This window comes from Oncorhynchus mykiss, chromosome 4 (assembly GCF_057628025.1).
Source record: "Oncorhynchus mykiss isolate SJ-2025 chromosome 4, ASM5762802v1, whole genome shotgun sequence".
Taxonomy (NCBI): domain Eukaryota; kingdom Metazoa; phylum Chordata; class Actinopteri; order Salmoniformes; family Salmonidae; genus Oncorhynchus; species Oncorhynchus mykiss.
This window is the reverse complement of record NC_143025.1, coordinates 72,955,212-72,977,957: the sequence shown is the minus strand read 5'-3', so window position 1 is coordinate 72,977,957 and position 22,746 is coordinate 72,955,212. Positions and strand designations below refer to the sequence as shown.

The window sequence follows — 22,746 nt, the reverse complement described above, 5'->3', positions numbered from 1 at the left end:
CATTGTGTGTGTGTGCGTGTGTGTGTTGCAACGCTAGAAGAAATTGAACATATTATCTGCTACTTGAGTTGGTACAAATTAAAGAGTTTTATGTGCATTCAAGTCAATAGTGGAGGCTGCATTGTGTGTATTATTCTCTATGAAAGGGAGAGGGGCCTCCCTCTATAGGCCTCCCCTCTATTGTACTCCATGAGAAAACCTTCCAGACAAGGACACCCTGCTTTGAGTGCAGCGTGAGACCAAAGACACCATCACTAACATATTCAGTCCCTCCATATGTGCATCTGCATGTGAGGGGATTTCATCTAGCCTACAGGGAAAGCCGTCGGTGCAGTGGAGATAAATGAGATGCATGTTTTGTGTCTGTTCAAACACAAAAGTATTCACATATAGGTGAGCATGAACAGATGAAATGCTCCTTTGAAGGGTAAAAGAACAACATGAAACATAACATCAACTGTAAAGACGTAAAGAGTGAAAAAGAGAGATGGAATCAAAAGGAAAAAAGAGTGAGGAAGAGACCAGAGGAAAGCTGTGCAAAATTGTTCAAACTTCAAAGCCAAAGTTCTCTTGATGTGGCAGAAAAGCACTCAGTGCTAAAAGAACAAAGGAGCCATGTGTACTGAGAGAAAGAGGTCAGAGGTCAGAGGAGAGGTAAGGCCTGTACAGAGAAGGACTGGAAGGAAGACAGACAGATAAACTTGGTCAAAGCTTGTCTGCATGAATGAGTGTGAAAAAGTCCCCACCTTAGTTAAATAGAGTTGGGTTCGCTCACCTGTAGCCTAAATGGTGAGAACTGGGTTACACACACAGCAGGGTCAGTGCTCATGACTCATTGCTGTCCATAAATTCTTGACCCAAGCAGATCCTACAGACCCTTTGTAATTCAAGCTAGTGTGTGTGTGTGTGTGTGTGTGTGTGTGTGTGTGTGCGCGACCTGGTGGATGCCTGTGCAATGGGTGACTGCAGGGTATTTAAAGGTCACCTGGGTATTTAGTACACTTGGTGGATGGTCATCCATCCAGTCCAAAGCGGTTTGTCTCTCCAACAAGCTTCCTTCCCCCTCCTCATCAACCTCCATCTCTCTCTGGGGAGGCCCTGAACAAAGGATCTTCATCAGATCCCCTCATTCCCAAAAAAGGGGCTTTATCTAACAAACATTCAAACCTGGGGACCTTTAAATGTTAGCATAGAGTAAAATAAAACAGGTGTTGCACTTCAAATGTGTCCCTGTGTAAAGCAGCCTCTCAAAATGTTATTTTATGAGCCGGCTGCTTTGTCCATCTGTAGTAACGGTCCCAGTGGAGAGGCTGGTAGCTCCCGGCCCCCCGTCACCTGGTATTTCTGCATACCTCTCCCCCTCTCTTTTAGAGAATGTAACTCTAACCCCATTTGCCTATTCCCCTGTTGACCCCAAAATGGATTGGTGGGAAACTCCTAATCCTACGAGTCCTTCTTCCACCATTTGTATTTCAGTAGCGCTCCTTTCCAGGCCAATTACTATCACACGTGCAAGTAGCCTAGTCAAATAAGGAGGCTCTAAGGCTGCGTTTACACAAGCAGCACAATTCAGACATTTTTACCACTAATTGGTCATTTGACCAATCATATCAGATTCTTTAACTCCGGCGCTGATCTGATTGGTCAAAAGACCAATTAGTGAAAGAAAATATGGTAATTGAGCTGCCTGTGTAAACGCAGCCTAATAGTCCTGCTCCAATGCAGAGTGGTCCATAGCCTCTGCAGTGGTTTACAGATGTATTTTACAAAGCAGTGTCCTTGGATGTCTTGAAGTGTGTCTTAAACCAAAATGCATCACGTTTATTATTCCGTAATGACCATTATCATAGTCCAATGGCCGTGTAATGTTGGCTAACACTGGGGTATTACAGTAGAGCATCATCTAGTCCAATAAAGATATAGAAACCCCATAAAGAGGCCCAGTCTACATTACTGGCCAGCCAGTCTGGCTCCATAGATATTGATCTGAGAACCCTCAATATGACTACACTATCCTCTTAGGACTGATCACATCATGACAAGACAAGGTGTGTGTGTGTTTGTCTGTGGAAAGTTCTGTAATCTCCTTCATTTTCCGTTTCCACCGGCAACCCAGTCTTAACACGTCCTTGTCACTATGCAGAATCATACCAGATTCATCGCTCTTTTGGCTCCCTTTTGTCATAACACACACACACACACACACACACACACACACACACACACACACACACACACACACACACACACACACACACACACACACACACAATCCTCTCCCTATTGTGGCGTATGCTGGCTGAAGTGCTGCTGACCTACATCTCACACCAGCTCTGTCTGTCTATATGTAGTCGACTGCTGTCAACTCTACTCTCCACAGGGGAGGTGGGCCTCTTAACAATACTAATTTAATTAACCTCACACACACCACAATACATTTGATCTGATACAAACAGACAGATGTTAGTATGGGTCAACAGGGTCTAGAACATCATTTAGGGCGGCAGGTAGCCTAGCGTTTAAGAGCGTTGGGCCAGTAACCGAAAGGTTGCTGGATCGAATCCTCAGGCCGACTAGGTGAAAAATCTCTCAATGTGCCCTTGAGCAAGGCACTTAACTGCTCTTGTATGTCGCTCTGGATAAGAGTGTCTGCTAAATGATTAAAATGTATAGACAGAGTATTATACTGCATGCGTAAGAGTTGACACTGTCCAGTGCCCCATAGGTGATTATCATTGCATTAGTGGGAGTCATGATTAGTGTGATTATCATAGCTATCATTAGCGTGGTCAACAAGCTAGCTATAGATGACCTTGCTTAGACTACTGTATCCACGCAGGACACAGCAAGGTAGCCTGTTAGCTTTCATGGTTAACAGTGAGGCGTTTGTCTCATTCATACACTGAGCCAGACAGACTGGGTTACTTTAGGGTAAGTGCCTCCACTAGCTCAAGGGCACAGAGCGGCAAGCCACTTGGGCCTGCACGGCATTTCAACGTAGGAGGAAGAGAGAGGAAGGGAGATCCTGTGGGTGTGTCTACGTTAGGGGAGAGCAGGCACTTTCATTTGGCCCAGTTTAACATGGCATCTCACCTCTCATCAGCCACAACAGGCGGTCATGGGGGACCGGGACTAACAACCAATCAACAATCCCCTTTACCACACGAGGACCAATCCACGCACGACCAGGAAGAGAGCTTGTCATTCAGATAATTTCCTACTTGTCTGATTCAACCAATCAGGGGTGATGGATGTTGGGTCTGGTGGCCCTGCAGTGAAAAGTGTTGATTTCCCATAATTCTCCATGTGCTTGATTGACTTTGGATTTGTCTGGCCAATCACATTGAACCCATCCCTGCTGGATCTGTCTGTGACAGTCATCCTGTGTGTGTGACCTTGGATTTATCCAACGTATCACATTGACCCCCCCCCCCCCCCCCTCTGCTGAGTGAGTGTGTGTGTGTGTGTATGTGTGTGGCCTATACAGCCAACAGGATATGACCCAAAACCAACCAATAATGATCACTTCCTACTAGAGGTCGACCGATTAATCGGAATGGCCGATTAATTGTATTTTTGGACACCGATTTTTTTTGGTTTATTTTTACACCTTTATTTCATCTTTATTTAACAAGGCAAGTCAGTTAAGAACACATGCTTATTTACAATGACAGCCTTGGAACGGTGGGTTAACTGCCTCGTTCAGGGGCAGATCGACAGATTTTCACCTTATCAGCTCGGGGGATCCAATCTTGCAACCTTACAGTTAACTTGTCCAAAGCTCTAACCACCTGATTACATTGCACTCCACGAGGAGCCTGCCTGTTACATGCTGACCAGACCGGACACGTCGCGTGCGCGAAATAAATGTAGAAATCCAAGTTATTCAATTATTGCACCCACACTGCTCGCACACGCCAAGGGCTAAAATAGAAGTCGTTCCTATTTCTGACGCAGATCGTGGTAATACAATTCAAGTTTAGATGCGATCACCATATAAGTTCAAAAATGAAAAAGCCTGGAAGGAGGAGAGATGACTAGAAACGATTCGGTTGGCCGTTTTATGTGTGGATTAATTGTCGGAGTAGAGGTCCTTGTGCATTTCAGGTAAAATAACAACTCAATGTTTATATCCCAGGACAAATTAGCTAGCAACAGCAAGCTAGCTAAATAGAACAAATTAACATTAGCTAGCAAGTGCAAGCTAGCTAGCTAAATTGCCATACATATTTTATGCTTTCTAGCCAAACCCAGCCCACACTGTAAATACAGTATTGTATTGACTCTGTCACTATACCCAGCTCTGTGTGTGTGAATCTGACCAGAACCTAACCAGGTCAGTCTGATGTTAGGACCATAGGGGTTGAGATTATGTGTAATAGTCACAGTAACAGCCCAGATAAGACTATAGGGCCCATTACCTGTATAGTAACATACTGTACCACAGGTTTAGTAGGCTGTAACATAGTGAGATCAGTGAGTATTTCTGGCCAGAGAAAGATTAGAGCTCCTGGGACCACATCGACATGGAATCCGTATCACTGAACATGCACACTAAAAGCATTCTGGGATCGCTGGTGTCATCTGTCCAAAGTGAAAGGGGGATCTATGTCTGGGTGCTCTGTGTGTGTGTGTGTGTGTGTGTGTGTGTGATGCGGGGGAGGGGATCCTTAGACCTTGTCTGAGAAACAGGCAGCCCCTAAAATCCACTTAACCACTCCCTCCCTTTCTCTCTCCATATTCAACCCCCAAATTGCTTGATAAAAAACCTCTCACCTTTTGCTCCCTCCCTCACACCCCACTGTCACATCTAATTCATTATGGATGGAAGGATTAATAGAGAAAGGCACCATTCAAATACAATGAGTGTGCCCCCATAATGGTCCCACAGGAAAACAAGGGTAAATCACTGATCAAACATCCCAAATGAAAGACCCTGTTGTTTTGAAATAAAATGTGACATGACACCAAACTTCTGTGTGGGGTTAAATGATAAAAACCTGTAGTTCTTTTTGATAGAAAATTAGCATTGGATTAATATGTTCATTCGATTATATTAATCATTTCTGTGAATTACAGGGGCTTTCCAAATGCTTTATTGCTACACATGGTTAGCCCATCAGCACTATAATCATGGGACAACAGTGGTCTACTATCCCTACACAAGAGCAGTCTACAGTGATGCTGCTGGTTGGTTATGTAGTGCCACCACGTGGTAGAAACATGCAACTGCAGACCCAATGGAACGATAAGTACAGAACGCAATTCCATTGTTTATAATCAAGTGGGAAAAAATTGGAAAGTTTAAAGTTACCTAAAAACATTTAAAAGTAGTTTAATTAAACTACAGCCATTTCACCAACTTCAGTCATGTAAACTGAGTCCCCTGTAGTTTCATGGCCATAATAACGTGAGCCTATACCTCTGCACTGACAACCAAATGTGCTTTTCTTTCTTACCCCAATGATTTTCACCATAATCAATTTACACATGAGGCGTGGAAGCCCTCAAAAGAGGGTTGCCATGGTGAGGATGGCTCATTAGCACGGTGGAATTAAAAGAGCCTCTTAAAAACACAGCAGCATCCCCTCTTTACTCTCCTCTTCCCCGCTCTCCTCTGTTCTAATGAGTCTCTACAGCATAAAGGGAAGCTGCAGCATATTCAGGATGCTTGGCTTAATGGAGCCTCCAGCTGATTCACTCATAAAGGGCGTGGGGCTGAGGATAAGACTGGGGGCATGTTTGTGGCCTAGGGCTGGGGTTTGAAACAAGGGTAGGGGGTCCAGTATTGATGGGTGGGGGGGGGGGGGGATCGATAGTTACATATATCACTATATTATTTTGGGACAATATTATATCGATATTTGACTCCAAGTGTCTCTTTTGTATTGTTTTTGCTACTGTAAGTAGAGGTAGCTGGCACTAGTCTGCAGTACCTAAGCCAAAACTCTATAGCTCGTTGTCCATCTTCTATAGCGTGTTCTCCAGCTAAGACGTTTCCACGCATTTATTTATCTGACTTATCAAAACTTGTTTTCTCATGCTCTCTTGTCTCTTTGCAGCAGATATATGGTGAGAAATATGTTTGGAACATCAAATCGCAGTATCGACCCGCAAGAATCGCAATACATTTCTTATCGGCAAGTGTTGTGATAATATTGTATCGTGAGGTCCCTGGCAACTCCCAGCCCTAGGGTCCAGGGTCTATGGCTGGGGTTTGAAACAAGGGTACAGGGGATCCAGGTTCTAAGGCTTGGGATGGGGCTAGGACTCTATGACTGAGGAGATAGGACTAGGGCTCTATGACTGAGGACTAGGGCTCTATGACTGAGGACTAGGGCTCTATGACTGAGGACCTAGGACTAGGGCTGGGGCTCTATGACTGAGGACCTAGGATTATGACTGAGGACTAGGGCTCTATGACTGAGGACCTAGGACTATGACTGAGGACCTAGGACTAGGGCTCTATGACTGAGGACCTATCTATGACTGAGGGCCTAGGACTAAGACTGAGGGCCTAGGACTAGGGCTCTCTGACTGAAGACCTAGGACTGACTGCGGACCTAGGACTAAGACTGAGGACTAGGGCTCTATGACTGAGGACCTAGGACTATGACTGAGGACTATGACTGAGGACCTAGGACTATGATTAAGGACCTAGGATAAGGGCCGGGGTCTATGGGACCGGGGTTGAGAATGAAGAATAAGACAGGATAATATTATGCTATTCAACCCCCTTATTAAAGGGCAATGCGCAAGTGTGAATAATCATGCAACTCTCCTCTGAAGCCAATTGTAGCCACTAAAACATGCAGTACCCAATCTGATTGTATGAGGGGTAGGATTGGGAGCAACCCAGAAAGACCTCAGTGGAAGCAGCTTGGAGCTGATAAAAGCCCAATCTGAACAGAGAAGTAATTAAATAAATGAGTTTGAGCCAGGCCATTTAGTGCTTAAACACTGTTATCCTGTACTAGGCATAAATGAAACAGGGTAACACACAGCACTACGGTTGAATTAAATATGGCTCGGGCTGTAGTGAGGACATGGAACTGCACGAATGACTCCATCCTATCAGCCTAATATTCTACTAGCCTCCTGGAAATTAATCTCCAAAAAGCACACTACAGGCCTAAAACAGGACTGCATGCTTGAGCGCGCACACACACACACACACACACACGCACACACTCGGAATTAACTCACACAAGCAGTAAACAGGCTTCTCCACCTAGCTACACATATTCAGGCTGTTAATACTATTAGACAGCAGGTCAGTACAGATTAACTCTGTATGGCCTTTCAACTCAACCCTCTCTGCAATGTGTCAGCGCTGGGCAGAATGGAATGTCGCCTCACACACATCTGTAAAACATCCCCACGTAACACAAGACAGGTGACAGGGGCACAGCCCATGAGAGGGAGAGGGGGATGAAAGAGGTAGAGGTGTAGAGGGAGACCCCAAGAGGTACAGGTGTCCTTTGTAGTTCAGTTGGTAGAGAGCATGGCACTTGTAACACCAGGGTAGAGGGTTCAATTCCCGGGACCACCCATACGTAAAATGAATGCACTCGTGACTAACTCGCTTTGGATGAAAACGTCTGCTAAATGGCATATATTATTATATTATACGGATATGGACTGACTTACTCAAAGCCCTTTGTATGTCCTCACTGCCATCTTAATCTAATTCATAAAATCAGGCTCCAGCCATACACACACTATACCACTAGGGGGCTCTCCATCCTTTACAGGGGCATCAGCCAAGCTCAGAAAATAAACCACAGGGTTATCCCTAATAATGTAATCAACTCCTTAAGTAAAAGTCACACAGATGTGACAGTGTGCAGCCCCACTACCTGTCACAGACCGACAGGAGGACTCAGGTCTTAGCCACACATGATGGAACTGTCACCTATTAGAGCTTAACAAGGCAGGCGTCCCTCCATTACTCACAGAACTAACCATGCAGCACCAATTACTCCTTCATTCAATGCCGAGGGGCAGAGCCAGGGTAACTGAATTAGGCTTGAAGGGACGTGGGGTTGGTGAGGCACACAGGCGAGTTAACACACACACACACTTCATCAGAGACATGCAAGCTTGGGGAAATGATAAGCGTTTATGAACAAACATCTTTCATTATGGGTCATTCGTGATTCTGTAGTCAACATTGTTTGTGTTTGTGTGTGTGTGTGTGTGTGTGTGTGTGGGGGGGGGGGGGCAAGAGAGAATGAGAGGGGGGGAGAGAGCGAGAGCGAGAGAGAAAAATAAACTGTTTGGGATAAATCCTCTATCCCACCAAGATCAGCTATCACACTTTCTCAAACTTTGTCTTCAACCCGCCAACGGTGGGATTCAGGGAAACTGTGTGTGTCTGTAGGGGGTGGGACTGATGTGTAACAATGTGTCTTTGTGACTGTTCCTGTTCAAATCCCACAGTTAATCAGGCAGAGGAAGGACTTCTTTTGTGTTCCCCTCCCTCAGCAGGGGCCATATAAACACACACACACACACACACACACACACACACACACACACACACACACACACACACAAACACACACTTCTGGGGCATGGGTTGACACCATTGTCTAGTTTTCAACGATGAAATAAATCCTCTTATCCTTCATCTCAACCTCTGTTTCCATCTCCTCACCGATCCCCTCTCCTATAGCTGTGTATGTATAGCTATAAACCATGCTAATCCATGACTGGATAAAGGAGAGGTGCTTGACCAAACGGGTAATGCGGTCTGATGTAAAAGTGTGCTGCCGACCATGTTTAAGGCGTCAGCCTCAGTCATGTCACAGAGATATGACCAACGAGGTCAAGGTAAAGGGAACAGTCTTGACCAGATCAGAGAGAGAAGGAGAGAAAGAGCTTCATGTACAGTGCAGGGAAAAGTATTTGCCCCCTTTCTGATTTTCTCTATTTTCTTTGCATATTTGTGATACTGAATGTTATCAGATCTTCAACCAAAACCTAATATTAGATAAAGAGAACATGAGTTTACAAATACCCCCCAAAATGATACTTATTTTATGTATTGAATTAACAAAGTTATGCAACATCCCCATCCACTCAACGGGAGCTGAATCGCAGCTGGGTCATGCAGTTTATGCTTGAAAACCCACAAATATCGCTGAGTTAAAGCAGTTCTGCATGGACAAGTTGGCCAAAATTCCTCCACAGCGATGTGAAAGGCTGATCAACAACTACAGGAAGTGTTTGGTTGGAGTCATTGCAGCTAAAGGTGGAACAACCAGTTATTGAGTGTAAGGGGGCAATAACTTTTTCACACAGGAGCATTGGGTGTGGCGTAACTTTGTTTATGAAATAAATACGTAATTATTGTGTTATTTGTTTACTCAGGTTCCCTTTATCTAATATCAGGTTTTGGTTGAAGATCTGATAACATTCCGTATCACAAATTGAACATTTGAAAGGGGGCAAATAGTTTCCCGGAGTTACGTGATGTATATGTAAGGCATGATACAAGACAAACACTCTCATTTACACTAACCCCAGTCAAATTCCCCATGCAGGTTTCCCTCACCTCCCTCTAGTTCTCAAAAAAGCCCACTGATTTCATTAGGGCCTATTTCCATTTCCCATTCCTATTCCAGAAGGAAGCCTGCTCCTCTGCCACTCAGAGGTCCTCTGGGCCCCCGGGGGAGCTGTTGGCTGTGATTGGTCAAACCCTGGTCCTGCGTGTGTATGCCCACTGGGGGGCTTATGGAGGATCTGGAGAACACCTGCTACACATCTAAACTGGTAACTAAAGAACATGAGAGAGGAGGGAGAAGAGAGACAAGACAGATAGAATGGGTAGAGAACGGATACTGTAAGACAGGAAGGAAAATGGTGACTGAAGTGGAAGCTGTATAGAGAGAAGAAGAGCATAGAGGAAGAGAGATGTACAAGAGAGACAGGAAGGAAAACGGTGAATGAAGTGGAAGCTGTATAGAGAGAAGAAGAGCATAGAGGAAGAGTGATGTACAAGAGAGACAGGAAGGAATTACACCTAGCCTCAAAGCTCTGTGTCAGCTGCCGTCTGTTCACCGTAGCGTAAATACAGCGTGACTAGAGCGTTAATACAACGTACAGCGCAGGCACAATACTGTACCAATGTGGGCAACATCTTGAGCTGTCACGGCGCATTAAGCAAAACAGGCCTGAGCAGGGACGCTAGCCTGGCTCGCATTGTTACGCTAAACACATAAGAATAAGTGATTCATCACACACACACACACACACACACACACACACATACACATACACACACACACACATACACACACACACACACACACACACACACACACTCAAGCGCAATATCATAAAGACTCAGTACAGTATTAGTCTAGCTGCGTTAAAGACAGCAACATTTTGTTTATTGATCAATGACCATAAAAACCTCTTCTCTCCTCACCCCATTCGATGGGTTCTTTATTAACTCTCCAAGGTGAAAGTCAGTCACCTCTGCTACCTACTACTGTCCCCCACATCACCACATCCTGTCATCTCTGTCACAGTCCAACACAGGCATGTCCCATCACCCCCAGCTGCCGGTTATGGTTCAGGGTTCCTCTTTATTTGTGTATCTTACTGCACATTCTGATGTCCGGTGTCTGCACTCAGCACGCATTGACATGTTCGGACACACACTCAAATACACACACACGGCACCCATACATTACAGTAACTGCAAAACATTCAGCATATTTCTAGAATTTAGGAAGAGAAAGGCCTAGAAAGAAAAATACTAAAGACTGACTTTTATCATGGATGGGTTGTTTATGTGCTATCAATTAATGGTAATATTTGGGCTCTGCTCCCAGAGGTCGTGTAACTAACTCCCTGATGCCCTCAGCTCGGCCGCCAGAACCTCTGCCACCACTCACAGGTCAAAGGTTAGAGGTCACCACAGCACACCCTGATGGCACAACAAATGACCCCCAACGAAGGAGTCACACACTCGCTCTGACTCACACACCACACACACACACACAAAAAAAAACAAGGACAGACGGCACAGATCACACAATTACAACTACTGCAAATCACATAATGGGAGGAGACAAAGCACCGGCTTGAGAGTGGCTGTACCACATGTCTCCCATAGAAACACACTAACACTGTTCCAACAGGATAGTCTAAAACAACATTACTGACAAGGCCTGTTCACAACAACAGATTTGTCTCTGTCTGCAGCAAAGCCACTATGAGCATTCCAGTGTTTCCCCTAGGATTTTTTCAGCAGCAGTGGCAAAGTTAGCATAGGGTATGGGGAGGGGTTGTAGAAGTGGGCGTGGCCAATGGGCGGTCTCTGACCCAACATTTTAGAGGCCCTTCTCTTGGCCGCAGAAACAAAACGTTGCTGTTTTAAAGCTACTTTCCTGCAATTCTACACATTTTGCCATGGGGCTGAGAGAAAATGTGCAGTTTTAAAGATCATTTCTACACATTTTGCAATGGCTTATGCTACCTGAGTTACAATTTCTTTGGGGGAACATTACCTTGTTGGAATTGTAGATTCTCCCGAACTGTCTAGTTTTTATTTTGGTGATTGTTAGTTCTCTCTTATTAAAAATATATAACTCTACAATATTTTCTACACACTTTATATCTGGTTTCAGTAGTTTAAGTTTACACTGAAAATGTTTAACCATCCCAATTTTTTGGAGTGGCAGCAATGATTTAGCAGCGGAGGAATATAGGGGAAACACTGCATTCACACTAAAGGCACTGCACATATGCGATCATCCTCTCTCTGTCTCTAAGACCCTAGTATAGATTAGAATATAAAGCAAAGCACTATAGACAAGTCCAAAGCCCCAGAGACTCCTCCTGCCAGGACTGACTAGAAAAACAGTAACTCTAAAGCCCAGAGACCAGTCCATAGAGGCAGAAGAGCAGTTTAATCCACCATTGCAGTCCAACAGTTCCAGCCACGTGTGTCTCAACAGCACACAACAGCCTGAACCCAACAAAACACTACTGTCTCTGTCACACAACCAGTAAAACCCTCATTCTAAAGCCGACCGACTCCAGTCTTAGTAGTGTGTTCTGTTCTACCTTGGTGAGAAGTTCTACCTTGGTGAGAAGTTCTACCTTGGCCATCCTGGTAGGTGTGTGTGTGTCCCAAGGAGCCCTTGGTCTCGGGTCCTAGCAGTCCCGGTTTGGGCGTCCACAGAGAGTCCTGTCTCTGGTGGACCTTGGTGGAGAGCAGGCGGCGTCGCAGGCTGCCCTCGGACCTACGGATGGGCCCTGAAGCATGGGGCTGGACTGGTAGGTTGTTGCCCATCTCGGAGGTGTTGTGGAAAGCCTTCTTCCCTCCCGAGTCCTCATAGCAGGCGGCCTTGTGCCAGCAGCTGACCACCGGCTTGGAGGAGAGGCACTGCACATATGCGATCATCCTCTCTCTGTCTCTAAGACCCTCGAGCCCCCCTCACTGCCCTCCCACTTGGGACAGGGGCTTGTGTGTGCGTGTGTGTCACCCTCCTATTTTCTCTCTCTAGCCCCTAGACCCTCAATAGGACTCCCCCTTCTCTCACCCCCTCTCTCCAGGAAGGATGAAGGGATGGGAGGGGCTGGTTTTCATGGTTTGAAGTTTTTGCAACCCGCAGGGGACACTCTCCTCCCTCCAGACCACAATCTCCAAAAGGCAGCCTCTCCCCCTCCCAATCTCCTCCTCTCTTTGTGTTCTGTCTTTCACTCCCTCTCTCAGGGGCTTCTATTGACTTGCATTGATTTGCCTGACAAAAGGGAGGAATATGCAGTGTCAGATTACAAGCTATATTTCCAAAACAAATACGGTGAATCTTCCAAAATCCAGCACACCTCAAAAATATCAACACCAAAAACCCCAAATCGGAAGTTTCGGTTTGAAAAAAAAAGAGTTGGATTCCAATTCCGAAGAGACCAGGAGAAATGTGGTGAAATATTCTGAGAATGTGTAAAAGTGTTTAAACAAAGGTCTCCACCCCCAGCAGGAAATAGCTGAGGTTACAATATGATTCTTCTCACGTCACAATTTTAACTTTCTCCAAAACGCTCCTTCCTCACTGGTTTTCAATACTCCAACGAAGTGTGTAGAACTCAAGAGGAACACAGTCAGGGTGTATGTGGGACGGAGACACCCTCTAGAACAAATGCAAGAGGTGATGAAAAGAGATACCCCTGGTGAATAGGTGAGTAGCAACTCTCCAGCACAAAGTGTGTGAAGGATGAGTATCGTGAGGTGAGTTTCTCCCCCTTCTTTTCTTCTCTCTCTCCAACTGACCATCAGCTTTGCCCCTTGGCCTCTCCTCCTCTCCCCCCTCCTTTATAGGTCTAATCTGTAATTCCAGATTATCTAGTCCTAGTCCCTTTACAGAGACAGCAGACACGGAGAGCACTACAGATGGACGCCATCCTGCTGCTAATTAACTCTGGTGTAACAGTCAGCCTGCCAGCGTGTGTGGCACCTCAGATGACAACTGCCAGTCATTACAGGTGTGACCTGGAGGATGCAAATAGAACCAGACAAAACACAGACAAATAGACAGACAGACAAAGAGACACACAGACACATCTAGACAACAGTTAAAGGTTTCGCCTCTTCTGCAACAACGGTCCACCTGTGTGTTATTCTAGACTAGGCCACTACATATAGAGTTGTGTGTTATTCTAGACTAGGCCACTACATATAGAGTTGTGTGTTATTCTAGACTAGGCCACTACATATAGAGTTGTGTGTTATTCTAGACTAGGCCACTACATATAGAGTTGTGTGTTATTCTAGACTAGGCCACTACATATAGAGTTGTGTGTTATTCTAGACTAGGCCACTACATATAGAGTTGTGTGTTATTCTAGAATAGGCCACTACATATAGAGTTGTGTGTTATTCTAGACTAGGCCACTACATATAGAGTTGTGTGTTATTCTAGAATAGGCCACTACATATAGAGTTGTGTGTTATTCTAGACTAGGCCACTACATATAGAGTTGCGTGTTATTCTAGAATAGGCCACTACATATAGAGAGTTGTGTGTTATTCTAGACTAGGCCACTACATATAGAGTTGTGTGTTATTCTAGACTAGGCCACTACATATAGAGTTGTGTGTTATTCTAGACTAGGCCACTACATATAGAGTTGTGTGTTATTCTAGACTAGGCCACTACATATAGAGTTGTGTGTTATTCTAGACTAGGCCACTACATATAGAGTTGTGTGTTATTCTAGACTAGGCCACTACATATAGAGTTGTGTGTTATTCTAGACTAGGCCACTACATATAGAGTTGTGTGTTATTCTAGAATAGGCCACTACATATAGAGTTGTGTGTTATTCTAGACTAGGCCACTACATATAGAGTTGTGTGTTATTCTAGAATAGGCCACTACATATAGAGAGTTGTGTGTTATTCTAGACTAGGCCACTACATATAGAGTTGTGTGTTATTCTAGACTAGGCCACTACATATAGAGTTGTGTGTTATTCTAGACTAGGCCACTATATATAGAGTTGTGTGTTATTCTAGACTAGGCCACTACATATAGAGTTGTGTGTTATTCTAGACTAGGCCACTACATATAGAGTTGTGTGTTATTCTAGAATAGGCCACTACATATAGAGAGTTGTGTGTTATTCTAGACTAGGCCACTACATATAGAGTTGTGTGTTATTCTAGACTAGGCCACTACATATAGAGTTGTGTGTTATTCTAGACTAGGCCACTACATATAGAGTTGTGTGTTATTCTAGACTAGGCCACTACATATAGAGTTGTGTGTTATTCTAGACTAGGCCACTATATATAGAGTTGTGTGTTATTCTAGACTAGGCCACTACATATAGAGTTGTGTGTTATTCTAGACTAGGCCACTACATATAGAGTTGTGTGTTATTCTAGACTAGGCCACTACATATAGAGTTGTGTGTTATTCTAGACTAGGCCACTACATATAGAGTTGTGTGTTATTCTAGACTAGGCCACTACATATAGAGTTGTGTGTTATTCTAGACTAGGCCACTACATATAGAGTTGTGTGTTATTCTAGACTAGGCCACTACATATAGAGTTGTGTGTTATTCTAGACTAGGCCACTACATATAGAGTTGTGTGTTATTCTAGACTAGGCCACTACATATAGAGTTGTGTGTTATTCTAGAATAGGCCACTACATATAGAGAGTTGTGTGTTATTCTAGACTAGGCCACTACATATAGAGTTGTGTGTTATTCTAGACTAGGCCACTACATATAGAGTTGTGTGTTATTCTAGACTAGGCCACTACATATAGAGTTGTGTGTATCATATGGATCAATCATCACTAATCAGATTGTTGGGGGCATTGGAGCTTAGAGCAGTGACAGAGCTGCTGACCAGCAGAGGGGGAGAGGAGAATGATTGGCCAGGGAAACACACAGGCTTTATTTCATTTACACAACAGCAATGATGACTAGGCAGATTATAGAACATATAAAAGCATAGACAAACGCATGCACACACACACCAAAATGTTGCGGGTAGAGCCTCTTCAAAAAGACTACTAACAACCCTGAACTGATGCAAGGCAGAAAAGGCAGATAGAAACAGAAATGCAGAGGAAGGGAGGGATTCACAGTAGTAACTAAATGAGAAAAAACAAACACCACACAGCAGCTCCATCTAGTGGTACAATATCATCACTTCAAGTGACATCGTCACTTCAAGGATCCATGTATGGAGTACTGTGGTAGAGAAACCAGACACTGAAAGTAACTCCACTATAACCTAATCTAGCAGAGTGTGTTTAATGGGCACTCCCGACAGTACCTCTGTCTGTCTTTATAAGGTACAGGAAAGTAAGGGTGAGGTGAGGTTCTGATAAGACATACAGACACTGATACATACAGACACCGATACATACATACATATATACATATATACAGACAGACAGACAGACAGACAGACAGACAGACAGACAGACAGACAGACAGACAGACAGACAGACACTGATACATACAGACAGACACTGATACATACATACATACATACATACATACATACAGACAGACAGACACTGATACATACAGACAGACACTGATACATACATACATACATACATACATACAGACAGACAGACAGACAGACAGACATGGTTTTAGCTCCAGGACAATGAACAGGAAACCAGTGTTCTTACATTGTCAAAGGATCTGATTAGCTTGTAAAGACACACAAACAAGCAGACTGAACAGTAACAAATATAGAGAGGAGTGAAATTATGGATAAAGGTCAAATACCATATGGAAGTAGGGTCAGTGTGTGCCCTGCCAAAGCCACAGCAGATAGCCGGGTTCACAGAGCCATTAACAGAGGTTATCATTTCCATATGGAAGCCACACTGACAACACTAATACCACAGCCAAACACCGAACCCACACACGCAATGCAGGCAGGCCAAAAGGCTTTTAACACAGGCACATCTGACTGTGTACTTAACCCCTCCCTCTGTTCCCATTCTAAACCATGTAAGTACAGAACAAACACATATACAGTTTCATCAACACAGAGGGGTGTTGGAAAACACATAGTCTCTCCCTCGGTCATATAGCTACATATCTGAAAGATACACAATCACTCTCTCTGCGTGCATTAGATTCAACATTTTCACATGCCCAGCGGGGGGGTATAGAGTGATGCGGACAGTGGACACACTCACACATACATTAGTGGTAGCATCAGCACAATAGGGGTCGTTTGGACCAACACACAGACACATTAGCAGCCTTGCCTTTGACAGAACTAACTAAACAGTGGGGGGTTCAAACTGACACAGTAACCGGCACACACACACCACACACACACACACACCACACACACACACACACAGTGTGTGAGTCAGTCAGGGTTCAGTACTGCATGGGTAGATAACCCCCCGGCCCAACATGCAGTGTGGCCGGTCTTTCTCAGCCCACTGGTTCTGAATGGGGATTATGGGTAGTCAGTCAGGAGGTGAGCGTGTGTGTGGTGTGTGTGTGTGTGACTACCCCTCCCAGACAATGCTGTTGATGCCCATGCGGGTCCACACTGGGAAGAGCTCATCCACTGTGTGTGTGTGTGTGTGTGTGTGTGTGTGTGTGTGTGTGTGTGTAAGCACACTTGCGTGGGCCCGTGCGTGCCTTTGTGTGTGCTTGTACAGGGGGATATTACGGAAGGCTCAGAGAAAATGGTTTCCAGGGAGACCCAGGGGGCTACATGTGGGGAGAGTGGGAAAACACCTGCATGCTGTGTTCTGTTTGTCTGAAGAATCATCATGTTGGAGTCAGCTATTGTCTAAGGAGCTCAGGCTAACAAAACTCATCCATTGTCTACAGGAGGACTATGGAAAACTCCATCCATTGTCTACAGGAGGACTATTGAAAAAAAACAAAGTATATTGTCTACAGGAGGACTATGGAAAACTTAGCCATTGTCTCAAACCAACTGTAGCGAACAGAACTCGTCCATTATCTAGAACTCCTGCTTGTCAACAGAACTCATTCGTAGTCTACAGGACTCATCCATAGTGAGAACTTGTTCTACAGAACTCAGGAGTCATCCAGTCTTTGGAGCTTCACCTCCGTAATCTAACCTACTTTCTGTAGCATCTTAAATAGTGAACTGAAAGTGAATAAGCTAAATAAAAACAAAGTCAAAGCTTATCAACACGTAGGGTCACTAATAGCTCTAAAACTCATCCCTCATCCTCTAAAACTCATCCCTCATCCTCTAAAACTCATGCCTCCTCCTCTAAAACTCACGCCTCCTCCTCTAAAACGCACCCCTCCTCCTCTAAAACTCACCCCTCCTCCTCTAAAACTCATGCCTCCTCCTCTAAAACTCATCCCTCCTCCTCTAAAACTCATCCCTCATCCTCTAAAACTCATCCCTCATCCTCTAAAACTCATCCCTCATCCTCTAAAACTCATGCCTCCTCCTCTAAAACTCACCCCTCCTCCTCTAAAACTCATCCCTCATCTTCTAAAACTCATGCCTCCTCCTCTAAAACTCATCCCTCATCCTCTAAAACTCATGCCTCCTCCTCTAAAACTCATCCCTCCTCCTCTAAAACGCATCCCTCTAATAACTCTAGTAGCTCTAAAACTCAGATCAGACTGGCCTGGTCCTCCATACAGGCTGTGATGAGGGTGTTAAATGCCATCACAGGTTATACATAGGTCTGGACCCAGCCACTAACACGGAGAGACAACACCTGACCCCCAGCTATCCCAAGAGTGTAAGGAACTCACAGACACATTGCTTAAATTCACACTCACATACACACTCTCACGTAAAACATGACCATCCCCAAATGTGTTACTTTATATCAATGAGCAAACGTGTGCATGTGCTCATAAGTGCATGTGCTCATCATTACACATACCCACACTCATGCACACACCTCCATAACACATGTTTGCTACACACGCCTGAGATTCACAATGGACACCAGAGGGAGAAGTTGACAGACTTTACACTATTTTAGCTTCACACTGTAATCACTCACGGCGTGAATCTCCATAGATGACCATCTATCTACTGCTCTACACCTAACCCACTGCCATCAACTTCTACACAGAGAACTCAGTTACAGCAGAGTCAATCTATTCTAAACCCAAAACAACAGTTGTATCATGAAGTACAGTGCCTTCAGAAAATATTCAGACCTCTTGACTTACTGCACATTTTGTTGTGTTACAGCCTAAATTCAAAACTGGTTAAAAAAAAATGTCCTTACCCATTTATACACAATTCCGCATAATGACAAAGTGAAAACATGGTTTTAGATTTTTTTGCAAAATGTATTGAAAATGAAATATGAAAAATGTTGTCTTGATTTGCCACAAACATAACACTTTGTATTCAGGACATAAAGTGAATTTCTTTGCTACATGTTGCAGTTTTACTTTAGTGCCTTATTGCATACAGGATGCATGTTTAGGAACATTTTTATTCTGTACAGGCTTCCTTATTTTCACTCTGTCATTTAGGGTAGTATTGTGGAGTAACTACAATGTTGTAGATCCATCCTCAGTTTTCTCCAATCACAGCCATTACACACTGTGTAACTGTTATAAAGTCACCATTGGCCTCATGGTAAAATCCCTGAGTGGTTTCCTTCCTCTCCGGCAACTGGGTTAGGAATTACACCTGCATCTTTGCAGTAACTGGGTGTATTGATTAGAGGTCGACCGATTGTGGTTTTTCAACGCCGATACTGATTATTGGAGGACCAAAAAAAGCCGATACCGATCAATCGGACGATTTTTTAATATTTTATTTGTAATAATGACAATTACAACAATACTGAATGAACACTTAATTTAACTTAATATAATACATCAATAAAAATCCATTTAGCCTCAAATAAATAATCAAACATGTTCAATTTAGTTTAAATAATGCAAAAACAAAGTGTTGGAGAAGTAAAAGTGCAATATGTGCCATGTAAAATAGCTAACGTTTGAGTTCCTTGCTCAGAACATGAGAACATATGAAAGTTGGTGGTTCCTTTTAACATGAGACTTCAATATTCCAAGGTAAGAGGTTTTAGGTTGTAGTTAATATAGTATTTATAGGACTATTTCTCTCTATACCATTTGTATTTCCTATACCTTTGACTATTGGATGTTCTTATAGGCACTTTAGTATTGCCAGTGTAACAGTATAGCTTCCGTCCTTCTCCTCGCCCCTACCTGGGCTCGAACCAGGAACACATCGACAACAACCACACTCGAAGCAGCGTTACCCATCGCTCCACAAAAGCCGCGGCCCTTGCAGAGCAAGGGGAACAACTACTTCAAGTCTCAGAGCAAGTGACGTTTGAAACGCTATTAGCGCGCACCCCGCTAACTAGCTAGCCATTTCACATCGGTTACACCAGCCATTAGGCTGATAGGCTTGAAGTCATAAACAGTGCTGTGCTTGTGAAGAGCTGCTGGCAAAACACACGAAAGTGCTGTTTGAATGAATGCTTACGAGCCTGCTGGTGCCTACCATCGCTCAGTCAGACTGCTCTATCAAATCATAGACTTAATTATAACATAATAACACACAGAAATACGAGCCTTTGGTCATTAATATGGTCGAATCCGGAAACTATCATTTCAAAAACAAAACGTTTATTATTTCAGTGAAATACGGAACCGTTCGGTATTTTATCTAACGGATGGCATCCCTAAGTCTAAATATTCTTGTTACATTGCACAACCTTCAATGTTATGTCATAATTACGTAAAATTGTGGCAAATTAGTTCGCAATGAGCCAGGCGGCCCAAACTGTTGCATATACTCTGACTCTGCGTGCAATGAACGCAAGAGAAGTGACACAATTTCACCTGGTTAATATTGCCTGCTAACCTGGATTTCTTTTAGCTAAATATGCAGGTTTAAAAATAAATACTTTTGTGTATTGATTTTAAGAAAGGCATTGGTGTTTATGGTTAGGTACAGTCGTCCAACGATTGTGCTTTTTTCGCAAATGCGCTTCTGTTAAATCATCCCCCAGCGTTGCATCGCAGGACACGCTAGATAAACTAGTAATAATATATATATGTGTAGTTAACTAGTGATTATGATTGATTGATAGTTTTTTTTATATAAGATAAGTTTAATGCTAGCTAGCAACTTACCTTGGCTTCTTACTGCATTCGCGTAACAGGCAGTCTCCTCGTGGAGTGCAACGAGAGGCAGGTGGTTATAGCGTTGGACTAGTTAACTTTAAGGTTGCAAGATTGTATCCCCCGAGCTGACAAGGTTAAAATCTGTCGTTCTGCCTCTGAACAAGGCAGTTCCTAGGCCGTCATTGAAAATAAGAACGTGTTCTTAACGGATTTTTTTGGTGTTTTTTTGTTGTTGAATTTTACCCCTTTTTCTCCCCAATTTCGTGGTATCCAATTGTTTTAGTAGCTACTATCTTGTCTCATCGCTACAACTCCCGTACGGGCTCGGGAGAGACGAAGGTTGAAAGTCATGCGTCCTCCGATACACAACCCAAACAAGCCGCACTGCTTCTTAACACAGCGCCATCCAACCTGGAAGCACCATGTGTCGGAGGAAACACTGTGCACCTGGCAACCTTGGTTAGGGCGCACTGCGCCCGGCCCGCCACAGGAGTCGCTGGTGCGCGATGAGACAAGGATATCCCTATCGGCCAAACCCTCCCTAACCCGGACGACGTTAGGCCAATTGTGCGTCGCCCCACAGACATCCCGGTCGCGGCCGGTTATGACAGAGCCTGGGCGCGAATCCAGAGTCTCTGGTGGCACAGCTGGGGCTGCAGTACAGCGCCCTTAACCACTGTGCCACCTGGGAGGCCCGTTCTTAACTGACTTGCCTAGTTAAATAAAGGTATAAAACGATCGTCAAAATAATAATAAAATGTTTTTTAACAATCAGCAAAATCGGTGCCCAAAAATAGAGATTTCCGATTGTTATGAAAACTTGAAATCGGCCCTAATTAATCGGCCATTCCGATCAATCGGTTGACCTCTAGTATTAATACACCATTCAAAGTGTAATTAATAGCTTCACCAGGCTCAAATGGATATTCAATGTCTGCTTTTTTTAAACCCATCTACCAATAGGTGCCCTTGTTTACAAGGGATTGGGAAACCTACCTGGTCTTTGTGATTGAATCTGTGTTTGACATTCACTGCTCGACTGAGGGACTCTACAGAGAATTGTATGTGTGGGGTACAGAGATGAGGTAGTCATTCAAATATCACGTTAAACACCAATACTGCACACAGAGCCAATCCATGCAACTTATTATGCAAATGTTTACTCCTGAACTTATTTAGGCTTGCCATGACAAAGAGGTTGAACACTAGCGGTTAGAGCGTTGGGCCAGTAACCGGAAGGTTGCTGAATCGAATCTCAGAGCTGACAAAGTAAAACAAATCTGTCGTTCTGCCGCTGAGCAAGGCAGTAACCCACTGTTCCACGAAGACATGGATGTCGATTAAGGCAGCCCCCCACACCTCTCTGCTTCAGAGGGGATGGGTTAAATGCGGAAGACACATTTCAGTTGAATACATTTAGTTGGACAACTGACTAGGCATCCACCTTTCCTTTCCCTTATTGACTGAAGAGATTTTAGCTCATACATTTTAATTAATTTTGTAAAAATGTAGTGTCCAAAACATATGACCACCTGCTCTTTCTATGACATAGACTGACCAGGTGAATCCAGGTGAAAGTTATGATCCCCTATTGATGTCACTTGTTAAATCCACTTCAAATCAGTGTAGATGAAGGGGAAGAGACAGGTTAAAGAAGGATTTTTAAGCCTTGAGACATGGATTGTGTATGTGCTCCATTCAGAGGGTGAATGGGCAAGACAAAGGATTGAAGTGCCTATGAACGGGGTATAGTAGTAGTAAGTGCCAGGCGCACTGGTTTGTGTCAAAAACTGCAATGCTGCTGGGTTTTTCATGCTCAACAGTTTCCCGTGTGTATCAAGAATGGTCCAGCTCCCAAAGGACATCCAGTCAACTTGACACAACTGTGGGAAGTATTGGAGTCAACATGGGTCAGCATTCTTGTAGAACGCTTGACACCTTGTAGAGTGCATGCCCTGATGAATTGAGTCTGTTCTGAGGGCAAAAGGGGGATGCCACTCAATATTAGGAAGGTGTTCTTAATGTTTTGTACACTCAGTGTGTGTCTAAGCTGTGACCACTAATACAACGGGCTAACCATAGTAGCATAAAACTAGGGATGCACTG

At 44.0% G+C, this 22,746-nt stretch overlaps 1 protein-coding gene across 11 annotated transcripts in view; it reads right to left on the bottom strand.

Annotated features, from left to right (window-relative positions):
• nhsl1b (NHS-like 1b) overlaps positions 1–22,746 on the bottom strand; it is a 165,883-nt gene that overhangs the window by 41,731 nt on the left and 101,406 nt on the right. For 2 of the 11 annotated variants that reach the window (XM_036975960.2, XM_036975966.2), the window contains exon 1: positions 12,082–13,569. The exons of 7 other annotated variants lie outside the window; for them this stretch is intronic. In XM_036975960.2, the coding sequence (XP_036831855.2) occupies positions 12,082–12,421 (340 nt within the window). In that variant the 5' untranslated portion in view covers positions 12,422–13,569. Of the gene's footprint in view, positions 1–12,081; positions 13,570–22,746 lie in introns of those variants that run through there. 2 more of the 11 variants (XM_036975963.2, XM_036975964.2) reach the window with 2 other exon arrangements.